The sequence below is a fragment of the Leptodactylus fuscus genome, chromosome 1 (assembly GCF_031893055.1).
Source record: "Leptodactylus fuscus isolate aLepFus1 chromosome 1, aLepFus1.hap2, whole genome shotgun sequence".
Taxonomy (NCBI): Eukaryota; Metazoa; Chordata; class Amphibia; order Anura; family Leptodactylidae; genus Leptodactylus; species Leptodactylus fuscus.
In genome coordinates, this window is record NC_134265.1 from 153,934,851 (window position 1) to 153,947,690 (window position 12,840).

Consider the following 12,840-nt stretch of genomic DNA (forward strand, 5'->3'; position numbering starts at 1 on the left):
CCATGATTTTAATATTGGGGAATTTGTTTTAATATAAAAGGTAGCTAGCGATTCATTGAACTATAGTGTACTATCACTAATAATTTACTACAAGTGTATATGAGATCATTTATGCAAGCCAAAATACTACTGTCTCTTAATTTAGCATTTTCTTTATCTCATCAGATACACATGAAGACAATGCCAGCAGCCATGTACCGACTGCTGACCGCCCAGGAGCAACCAGTTTACATCTGATAGCCTCTCTGCTACTTCACAACATGCATGGAGGACAATTCGCCTCACCCGTGGTTGTTTTCCTAGTGCTGCCTTTGTGTCTACAGAAACATCTCCAGGAACATTACTCTTTGTACATTTTTTTCCATTTCTTGATGCCCATGAATATTTTACTGAAAGTCATGACTTTGGAGGTAACATGCTCCACTAATGGCTAAGCTAATTTATGTTTTCAGTGTCGGGAAGACGCTGTATAGCTTTTGTGTGATAGAGAGTGTCTACGAGCCTCAGAAGATCCCACACTTGAAAACTGGTTCATAAGGAGTCAGTTGTAGAAGGCTATCAGGCCACTGTTGGCTGGGCTCACTTATACCATTCCTTCATGCATTTATAGCTCTAACACTTGAAATTGGCCAGTTCTTAATATCATATGTTACAAAAAAAAAGCCCTAATGCATGTGTCACAATAATAGAGTAGCAGGACTGAATCTTAGTTACAACTCGGAAGGCTGTGCATGAAGCTCTGGGTCACCTTGAATTTACAAGTTATACTATGTGTGCTTCTGTGGTGTTCACTGTATCAAAGCACTGTTGAAACTCAATGGAGAATCTTGCAATATGATTAAGTAACAGGTGGCATTCTACAAGTAGTTTGACGTGGATATTAGTTCATATTTCTATGAATCAACCACCATCTACTGTTCTTCAATATATAATTCTACCTTAAAAGATTTCACACAGAGCATGACAATGTCTGAACCTGACTCAACTTGCTAGAAGATATATTCCAAATTAAAAACGTGGCTTATTTGCACAATAAAGGGTAACCATAGTGGATGAATAACATAGTGACAGCTAAAATCACCATAGTTGGACATGTGATGTATATATAGAGACCATTTCATTTTGATAAAGACTGCCATTCTTCTCAGTCATTATTATAGTTTGTCTCTGACATGTCTCCCTGCACTTTAAGAATACATGGCAATGTTTGGTTTCACATTCTTTCATGTTTCTACCAAATGTTTTATACAGAGGTGTAACCGGAGGTACCTGGGCCCCAATGCTAAATCAGTACTAGGCCCTCAATTCTAATGTATCCTTTATAATACTGGTGTCCTCATATTTGGAAGAGATTTCTTATGTCCTGGGACCTCAAGTTTGGACATCATAGAGAATCCTAGGTTCATAAACTATTACTGCCCATTGTATTGTAGCAGAGTCAGGCAATTTTAGTTTATTTCCCGTCATGATGGGATAACCACACAATCTGTCCACAGTAAACCGTATCATATCCATGTACATTATACTGTAGTGCACAAGGACATCCACCACATATATTTTGTGCAGTGAAGCCCTACAATTGCTGCTGTTTTACAATCTAGTAAAGTGTGACATGTTCTATTTCAGAAGTGGTCCCGTATTACAAGGGTTGTCACAATGTTTAGATTTTGTTTACCTCTTACAATTATTTCTGTAGATAAGACGGACTAGTATACAGATTCAGATTGTGACATTGGTTTTCACATGTACTGTCTCCCTTTTTATTGGGGTGATCTGTAGTAGGTTTGAGAACTAAGAATACAGATGTAAAATGTCGTAATAGATATAGGCCTATGAGTATCTTCACAGTTAAGTCAAAATCCGAAAATTTATTCTTATTCACCAGTAAGCTATAAGTCTAGATATAGCAAGGAATCATTAAGACTAAGCTCCCATTGTAACGAGCTGCAGCTATCACGTTTTTTTCCTACAGTGTTTTTTACAGAAAGTCCCGAGTTTTCCTCTGCGGACTTTCTACCCTTATTATACCTACAGAGAAAACGCCAGTGTTTCCGCAGGTATAATTGACATGCTTGCTTTTATGAAACATCTTTTCCGCTGCTGTTTTTTTTTCTGCAGTGTGTGGTTGGGATTACCCAGAATCCCATCCACTTTGCAGGTATAGATAGACACAGTGTTTTTTTGCCACTGTATTTTCACAATGTGGGAGCCCGGCCTAAAGGGGGTTTCTAGATTAAAATTTACTGGTGACCTATACTAATGATTGTGAGATCAGTGGAGGTCTGGTGATCCTAAAACAAATTATCAAGCCTCTAGCAAAGAGAATTTAGCAGAAAGCAGACAGCGTGTCGTGCTGAGTCACTGCAGCTTACCACTCGTTCACATCTGCATTGGTATTCCGTCTGGGGAAGTCCACATGGGGACCCCCCAAATGGAATACCAAATGCAACTGCAAGCGGTGTACAGTAAAAGCACACGGACCCCACAGACTATATTGGGGACCATGTGCTTGCCGCACACTGCCCACACGAATCATGTGGACAGGAAACTAGATTGTAAACTACTTTCCTATCCGCATGATCCCTGCGGAGATCTGGCGGCAAGTACACAGACCCCATTATAGTCTATGGGGTCCATGCGCTTTCACTGGCACACCGCTTGCAGTTGCATTCGGTATTCCATTCATGGGGGTCCTCATGTGGACTCCCCCAGACGGAATACCAACCCAGATGTGAACGAGGCCTTAGCTCCCTTTCAATTGAATGGAAGCTGATCTGCAGTATCCTGATCTGGCCACTACACAAAAAACAACGCATCCTGCTTCCTGTTCAGGCAGGCATTTTTGGAGCCATAGGGATTTGCAGTGCAATCTGAATATCAACATACTTGTTCCTATTTATTCCACAAAGATGTATAGATACTCTCACGATAAAACTTATGTCAGCTGGACTATTATTACTGACCATAAGTGTCATTCTGGGACAACATACAGACAGATAGAGTTTGTGTGGCCAGGATGATATAGAGTAGACTCCATAGTTATTGACCTCAGATATGACCGCTTCCAGCTAACATTGTTTACACACGTTGATTTACAATATCTACATGTCACTGGCGTGCAATACTACGTGCGTCTAAATAACACTATTAGGATGAGGTATCTTTCTTCCAAACTTCTCCCGAGGACATGTTTACATAAAAATAATGTGTATAATTTTTGTCCCACTATAGTTGGTTGCTCTCCATAGAGAAACGTATCGCTAAATAGTCTAATATTTTATCATTTTACAGTTGACCAATAAGGACATATATAATATATAAAACAAAAACAATTGTTTGGTTCAACTTATACAGAACCAAACTAATATAATGGTTAATATTTATATTGTGATGTAGATAATTGTGTTGACCTGTATGACAGGGTTTATTAATAAGGTGTGATGACCATTTAGTAGGTTCTTAGCGAGCTGCCGCTTCCTTGGGAGCTTTGATATGAAGAAAATTGGTAATATATTTATTTATTTATTAGGATATATATTTTGTGTTCTGAAATGATAACTGTTCCTATTAATCTGACAGATGCAGATCTGCGTGGCAGTGTCAGGAATAACAATGTGCAATAGCACTGAATATGACCAGATTATGACTAGTAGGTGAGATTAACTTAAATTATAAGCAGCATCTGTACCCTTGGGGGTGTCACTGACTGAAGAATACTAACATGTTATAGCTTCTGACTTGAGAAACCAAATATTAATGATTATTCAACCGGCGGGGTGAAAGAGATAAGGAATTCATAGTGATGGTCTTTGATTTACTGCATTGTTTTTGGTGAAGACTATTTAGAAACACGTACACGGCCAATAGCGGAGATCGGACTCTAAACCCCTTATTTGTTTAGAATGGAATTCTTATAGAGAGGTGAACCCTACACAAGTTCTTATCACCTAATAGGAATAGGGTTAAAGAGATCCGGACCCTCTGTCTCCAAGGGCTTCATAGCTGCCTCTATAGTCCCTTTGAGAGCGATATCGAGAAACTTAACTTTATTGGGAAGACAGAGCTTAGATTTACTTAAGTCTGCTGAGATGAACTACAACATAAGGCTACATTCACATCACATTTTTATTTATTTAATTTTTTTATTTTATGCTTAATTGTATAGCGCCATCATATTCCGCAGCGCTTTGCAGACATAGTCAGTCACTGTCCCACATAGGGCTCACAATCTACATTCCCTATCATTATGTCTTTCACATTTTTACAGTTCATTGCTTTGTTTGGAAAAAAAAAGAAGTATGTAAACAGTTGCTGTGGAAAGGGTATCCATTTGTATCTGCTTTACATAGAACCCAGTGATTAAAAAACAAACAAACAAAAAAAAACGTATTCGTCTCTTTCTGTCCTTTTTTTTTTGCAGGATAGAAAAGCATGGAATACTAATACTGAAAAAAAGCAGACACATTTGCTTTTTTATCATTAAAGTCTATGTAAATCAAATGCAAATGGATTCTATTTCATGGCGTATGTATGCATACTTTTTTATGAACTGTCGTAAAAACATGATGTGAACATAGTCTTATTTTGTAGTCTATCTCAGCAGACTTAAGAAAATCTGATTGATCTAGAAAAAAGAAAAAATTTAGTAAAATAAATCCAGTCAGGTTTAGAATGACGAATCCAGATTGGATATACGCAGAAAGGATATGTTCTCTGTGCTCATGGGAAATAAGTGCACATGATATTTTATAGAACACAAGAACCTAGCATAATGTGCTGCATCACGGGGTAAGAAGCAATGGCTGCATGGGACAAGATAAGCAGAGGGCTATGCAATAAGTGTTGCAATATTAAGTGTCAAGCAAGGCTGTCATGGGTAAACAACATAATTGAGTAAATTTTAACTACCCAGTTTTCCATTATCGGTTTATCATGACTGTAACACATTATCCACCTAGATGTGTCATTTTATTGTATGTTATGGCAGATTTATGAAACTATATTGTAAAGAAAAACTCTTTGTTGCCGTATCATCCAATCACAGTGCAGCGTATATTTCATGTCGTGTAGTTGAAAAGTGAAAGCTGTGCAGTGATCAGGTGGATCAGCTGTTCTGGGCAAGAAAGACAGTTTTTTTTTTCTTTTAGGTTAAGGCCCCACATTGCAGAAACACAGCTTTTTTTGTTGCAGATTTTGTTGTGTTTTTTGAGCCAAAGCCAAGAGTGGCTACAAATGGAATCGGAAATATAGAGAAAGCTCTTACCCGTCTAACTTCTGCTCAGTCTAGTCTTGGCTTTGGCTCAAAAAAACGCAGCAAAATCTGCAACAAAAAAAGCTGTGTTTTCGCAACGTGGAGCCCCAGCTTTAGGCAGCTTCATAAATCTGCCCCAGTGTTTCATTTTAATGTCATAAACTTATCTAGAGCTTTGTGCAATATCTGATATCTGACACGTTGTTGGCTACACGTAGAGAATATGAAAGTATTTAGTAATATGTTCATAACTAAGCCAGAAATACAGTAATTTCAGTCTATTTTCTTGAATGGAAAGTCATAGTAGATAAAGTGGTCTTGGAGCAAAACTCACTTGAATTAATCTCTTACCTTTCACCATTAAAAAAATTCTTTATACTATGAGGAATTGCAACACTTGTGGCAAGCGTGACATCGAATCTTTCTTGCCCAATATGACATTTATATTATAAACATACTGACGGATTTTGTTATACTGTGTAATTGTCACATAAAAGAGCACAAGTGTCACTGTCTTAAAATCCTCACAGAGAAGCACAGTGCTGTACAAATCACAACCCATCAGAAGAAAATTGCAATAGTTCCCATTTCCATTTCACATTCCACCATGAACCTGTTTTACGACATATGCACTGCTGTCTTACTCACATTTCTTAAGTTTCCTAGGAGGAAGACGATAATTTTAAGTTTACATGACCTCTGGTTGGGTTAAAACATCTTAGATATCCTGATTTTTTTGTTTTTGTTTTCTTCTTTGTATAAAATCACAGCTGCGTCAACAGACGTTTTGTACATACCTAGCAGAGTACCTAGAATATGCAGTTATATTATTGTTCTGTAAAGAGGGTGGAATAGAAATTATTGTAAATCGCTGGGAAAGTATAGTAATGTAATTGTAACAATATTGTTCTTTGTAAACAGCAAACCTAAAAAGAATCAATGTGAGCCTGGAATGTTGATACTGCACATCTACTGAATGTAATTCCTCTGACGGCTTTGTCACAGATTCCTGACCCCTTTTTATCTGTGATGCAGCTGAAACGGTTCCATTGATTCTCAAGCTACTTTGTTGTGGTGTATCTACTCTGCTATATATCTTTTATTTAACTGAGCGCTTGCTGATGTCTGTAACATTTGCAACAACAATAGTAATAAAAAAAATGAGTACAACTAGCAGTAGTCAGAATTACTGATGTCCTTGTGTAGTCTGCCTTTTTATTCTATAGGTGGTCAAAATGGCTGGCGTTCTTTTGTATAGTGATTTATATACACAACATATTTTATTTGCATGCATACTGTACATTGTTTTTCTGTTTCCTCGCAGCCTCCAAAAACATTTAAAGGGAATTACCAGGGACCTACTGATACAGTTCTGTCTTGTGAGCCTATGACCTTGGAGGCCTGCATTAAGTGGCTAGGTTAGTTTTTGCTACTCTATTTTAGTAGCAGCACACCATTAAAATCATGTAGTAGAGCAGGGGTCAGTAACCTTCAGCACTCCAGCTGCTGTGAAACTACAACTCCCAACATGCTCCATTCACTTCCATGGGAATTCCAAGAACAGTAGAGAAAGTGCATGCTGGGAGTTGTAGTCTGACAACAGCTGGAGAGCCAAAGGTTGCCTACTAGAGATGAGCAAGTAGTATTCGATCGAATACCTCCCCTGCATAGTTATTGGTGTAATCGATGCGTCTCCCATATTCCCTGGCGCTTTTTTACACCAATAACTATGAAGGGGAGGTATTCAATCGAATACGACTCGCTCATCTCCATTGCCTACGCCTGTAATAGAGTATACTTAAGGCAGAGTCGAGATCTTTGACTACAATTGTGATATTTGCGGACAGTAAATGTACTTTCCAGAATGTAGAATAGTGTATAGTAAATATATACAGTCCTATGAAAAAGTTTGGGCACCCCTATTAATCTTAATCATTTTTAGTTCTAAATATTTTGGTATTTGCTACAGCCATTTCAGTTTGATATATCTAATAACTGATGGACACAGTAATATTTCAGGATTGAAATGAGGTTTATTGTACTAACAGAAAATGCGCAATATGCATTAAACCAAAATTTGACCGGTGCAAAAGTATGGGCACCTCAACAGAAAAGTGACATTAATATTTAGTAGATCCTCCTTTTGCAAAGATAACAGCCTCTAGTCGCTTCCTGTAGCTTTTAATCAGTTCCTGGATCCTGGATAAAGGTATTTTGGACAAACAATTCAAGTTCAGTTAAGTTAGATGGTCGCCGAGCATGGACAGCCCGCTTCAAATCATCCCACAGATGTTCAATGATATTCAGGTCTGGGGACTGGGATGGCCATTCCAGAACATTGTAATTGTTCCTCTGCATGAATGCCTGAGTTGATTTGGAGTGGTGTTTTGGATCATTGTCTTGCTGAAATATCCATCCCCGGCATAACTTCAACTTCGTCACTGATTCTTGAACATTATTCTCAAGAATCTGCTGATACTGAGTGGAATCCATGCGACCCTCAACTGTAACAAGATTCCCGGTGCCGGCATTGGCCACACAGCCCCAAAGCATGATGGAACCTCCACCAAATTTTACAGTGGGTAGCAAGTGTTTTTCTTGGAATGCTGTTTCTTTTTGGACGCCATGCATAACGCCTTTTTTTATAACCAAACAACTCAATCTTTGTTTCCAAAATGAAGTTGGCTTGTCCAAATGTGCTTTTGCATACCTCAGGCAACTCTATTTGTGGCGTACGTGCAGAAACGGCTTCTTTCTCATCACTCTCCCATACAGCTTCTCCTTGTGCAAAGTGCGCTGTATTGCTGACTGATGCACAGTGACACCATCTGCAGCAAGATGATGCTGCAGCTCTTTGGAGGTGGTCTGTGGATTGTCCTTGACTGTTCTCACCATTCTTCTTCTCTGCCTTTCTGATATTTTTCTTGGCCTGCCACTTCTGGGCTTAACAAGAACTGTCCCTGTGGTCTTCCATTTCCTTACTATGTTCCTCACAGTGGAAACTGACAGGTTAAATCTCTGAGACAACGTTTTGTATCCTTCCCCTGAACAACTATGTTGAACAATCTTTGTTTTCAGATCATTTGAGAGCGGGCTGTCCATGTTCGGCGACCATCAAACTGAACTGAACTTGAATTGTTTTGTAGAAAGAAATGGTCCAAAATACCTTCATCCAGGATCCAGGAACTGATTAACTGCTTCCCGACCGGCCCCTGTAGATTAACGTCGGCGCGGCTTGGGCTCTGCCCCCCTTAGTGACCCCCCCAACATAGTAGCTACTGGAGATATAGTAGGAAATTTATAGTAGGTTCCTTATCTGGGGTACACCAGTGTCATACCTGTGGGCATAAACTGCTGCTTGGGTACACAGCAGGGCGCAGAAGGGAAGGAGCGATATGTGCTTTTGGACAGCTGATTTAGATTGTTGGTGTTTGGACACCATGTCACATTTGTAGAGACTCTAAAATCTCCCCTACAAAATGGGGTCACTTGTTGGGGAATTCCAAATTACTGTCACCTCCAGGGCTCTGCAAAAACAACATGGCGGCAGGAAACCCCTTCAAATCTGTACACCAAAAGCTGAAAAGCCCACTGCTCCTTCCCTTCTGAGCCCTGCTGTGTGCCCAAGCAGCAGTGTACACCCACATATATAACTTCTTTCTACCCGGGATGGCCCCTTAATAGTTTTAGGAGTGCACAAAGTGGGTGCAACTCATTGGGCACCGAAAAGGCATATTTCTTTCAAAATTTAAATTTTCATTTTGTGCATTAATTTTTGGGAAGCATTTTTAGGCTCAGAATGATAATACCCCTTGATACATTCCTTGATGGGTGTAGTTTTTAAAATGGGGTCACTTTTGAGGGGTTTCCATTGTATTGATACTTTAGGGGCTCAGCAGATGCAACATGGCACCTCAAAACTATTCCAGCAATATCTGCCCACCAAACGCAAAATAGCGCTCTTTCCATTCTGTGCCCCGCCATGTTCCCATACAGCAGATTATGGCCACATATGGGGTATTGCCGTGTTCAAGAGAAATTGTGTAACAAACTGTGGGGGTGCTTTTTCTCCTTTAACCCCTTGTGAAAATGAAAACTTTGGAGATAAAGGGACATTTTAGTAATTTTTCACCTACACATCCCAAGGTTATTAAAATCTGTGAAATGGCTATAGGGTCAAAATGCTCACTATACCCCCCAATGAATACCTTAAGGGGTCTAGTTTATAAAATAGGGTCATTTATGGGGGTTTTCAATTGTTTTGGTAACTCAAATCTTGTTTGAATGTGCAATGGGTCTGAAACATTTAGAAGCAAATATTATGTCTTGAAACCCAGTTGGTGCTCCCTTCTTTTTGGGCCCTACTGTGCGTCTGTACATAGGATTAAGGCCACAAAGTGTACATTTTTGAACACAGGAGAAATGGGGCCATCTATTTTGGGGTGTTTTTATTTATTTTCATGTGTTATGGGGAAAAAAGCTGCCTTTAAAATGACACTTTTGTGTAAAAAATATGAAAAATTTTAGTTTGACACAAATTTTTTCAAAACTTATGTGGTCAAAATACTCACTATACCCCTCAATGAATAACTCACAGGGTCTAGTTTCCAAAATGGGGTCACAATTTGGAGGTTTCTACTGTTTGGACACCTAGAGGGCTCTGCAAATGGGACATGGTGCTTGATCATGATTCCAGCAAAATCTGGCCTCCAAAACCCAATTAGCGCTCTTTCCGTTCTGAGAGCTGCCATGTGTCCGTATATCAATATACCAGAACATATGGGGTATTGTTGCATTCAATAGAAAGTGTGTAGCAATATGTGGGTTGCAATTTCTCCTTTAACCCCTTTTGAAGATAAAAAATTGGGGGCTAAAGTGACATTATATTAGGGAAAAAAATATTTAAAATTTTCATGTCTCAATGGTAAAAAAATCTGTGAAACACCTGTAGGGTCAAAGTGCTCACTATACCCCTGGATACATTCCTTGAGGGGTCTAGTTTCCAAAATGGTGTTATTTTGAGGGGGTTTCCACTGTTCTGGCACTTCAGGGGCTCTGCAAATGCGACATGGTGCCTGAAACAGATTCCAGCAAAATCTGCCCTCCAAAATCCCAATAGCGCTCCTTCTGTTCTGGACCCTACAGTGTGCCCATACATCTTTTAACATTCTCACATGGAATAGTTTCATGCTTGGGGGAAATTGCTTAATAGAATTTAGAATGTGTTTTCTCCTTTAACACGTTGTGAATGTGTAAGATCTAGGGCTAAATGAAAATATTAGTGAAAAAAAATTGAAATTGTAAATTTGACCTCTATTTTGTTTTAATTGCCATGAAATGCTGAAAGGGTTAAGAAACTTCCTAAATGCAGTTATGAATTCTTACAGGAGTGAAGTTTTTAGAATGGGGTGATTTATGGGGGTTTCTAATAGAGAGGCCTTTTAAGACCCCTTCAGAACTGAACTGGTCCCTTGAAAAATGTGTGTTGGAAATATTCTTAAAAATTTGGAAAATTACTGCTTGACTTGTAAGCCTTATAACATCTGAAAAAAATGAAAGGGTGATTAAAGTTTGATGCCAATATAAAGCAGAGATATGGTAAATTAAATTTATGAAGTAGTTTGGGTAGTATGACATTCTACATGAAAGGCATGCAATTTCAAAGTTTGAAAATTGCATTTTTTTCAAAATTTTAACCAAATTTCCTATTTTTTCATAATTAAAGACAAAACATATTGGCCAAAATGTACCACTGACACGATGTACAATGTGTCACGAGAAAACAATCTCAGAATCACCATGATAAGTTAATGCACCTCAAAGTTATTACAGTTATTATAAAGTGACACATGTCAGATTTGAAAAATGAGGCCCGGTCATCTAGGTACTTTTAGGCTCGGTCTTGAAGAGGTTAAAAGCTACAGGAAGCGACTAGAGGCTGTTATCTTTGCAAAAGGAGGATCTACTAAATATTAATGTCACTTTTCTGTTGAGGTGCCCATACTTTTGCACCGGTCAAATTTTGGTTTAATGCATATTGCGCATTTTCTGTTAGTACAATAAACCTCATTTCAATCCTGAAATATTACTGTGTCCATCAGTTATTAGATATATCAAACTGAAATGGCTGTTGCAAACACCAAAATATTTAGAACTAAAAATGATTAAGATTAATAGGGGTGCCCAAACTTTTTCATAGGACTGTATATGTCATGTATAGCGCAATGGTGCCCTAAACTACCTTTTCTAGCAATACATTTTCTTCCTTACAGATAATGTCTCTGTAGAGAGAGTTATGGACAGGTTTACATCACCCAGGAAGGGGGATTAAGCTGATATACATCAACAGATAATGGTTGCATAAATTCTGTAACTGCAGATTAGTTGCCTTGCAGAGGTTGTAAACAAAACCTGTAATCCCTAAAACTAAATAACATGCCTATTACAACTAACATGTATGACAATCACATCAGCCACATGAACATCTGCATTCAGAGTGAAGACGCCTTGTTTGCCCCTCTACCAGTATTACGTTCCTGTAACTATATCCTTATACATATGCCATATACTGTGCCAACTCTACCAGTACCAGTCACGTCCCCCACTCCGCTGTAAATAAAGTTACGCAATGATATGATATCAGATACTTATTACTGTAGTTGTGCTTGAATGTAAAGGGGATTCTAAGCACTGAAAAAGTGCAGAATGTTATTTAGGTTCACTGGAGTGTTAATTATATGTTATTGTTTTCTGGGGAGGTTTATTATTAAACTTTTTATAAGGGACATTTTTAGTAATTTGGCTCTATTGGTAGAACTCTATTGGGACACTTTTTTGGAGGCTGATTTTGAGGCGGATTCAGCGTCAAAATCAGCGCCAAGAAACTCTGTGTGCACTGACCCTCTGCATTTCTACTGCAGATTGGATTATTTTCTTCAATGTGTGGATAGGATTAGCCAGAATCCCATCCACTTTGTAAGTGCTGTAATATGCTGCATTTTTTGCCACGGAATTGCTGTTGCGGCCAGAACGCTACGTAATCACAACTTGGGGCCCCAGCATTAAACCTTGTTGTTAAACAATACAGAGATGCAAGGTGAAGACCATCACTACTTTGCAGAGAACATTAGGTATCAACCTGGCCAAGAAGTTGTTGTTCACTGCTTATAGGAGTGTACCTAGAAGGTACTCAGGTAAGTACCAGGACGGAGGGGCCTGAAAAAACTTTCTGCGACCTAAGAAGAAATCACATCTTCGCTTGGTTCCCAAGTGCATCAAACAACATCTTTAACTACTTGTTTGGTAACGTTATAATCACATGAGCGTAATTGTGTTTTTAAAGGTGGTTTCCTGGAAAAACAGTTTTTTCTTTGAGGCTAGGGAAAGTGAAAAAGAAAACCATACTCTGATATCCCAGGCCACTGTCCAGTCCCACAGTGCCCGGGACTAGTTCTCTCCGCATGTGACCACTGAGGCCAAACAATGGCTTATGGAAGGAATACGGGACGTTACTCACATACGTCACCTGTCACATCCCAGGTCATAATGATAGGACCAGACAGCAGCTAGGAACAATGGGGACAGGTGAG

The 12,840-nt window shown here is 38.9% G+C and overlaps 1 protein-coding gene across 5 annotated transcripts in view; it reads left to right on the forward strand.

Moving 5' to 3' along the window:
- Positions 1-12,840, forward strand: part of APBA1 (amyloid beta precursor protein binding family A member 1) — a 567,069-nt gene that overhangs the window by 138,103 nt on the left and 416,126 nt on the right. For 2 of the 5 annotated variants that reach the window (XM_075278959.1, XM_075278962.1), the window contains exon 13: positions 166-2,090. In XM_075278959.1, coding sequence (XP_075135060.1) covers positions 166-237 — 72 coding nt within the window. In that variant the 3' untranslated portion in view covers positions 238-2,090. Of the gene's footprint in view, positions 1-165; positions 2,092-12,840 lie in introns of those variants that run through there. The other 3 variants (XR_012716979.1, XM_075278969.1, XM_075278948.1) reach the window with 3 other exon arrangements.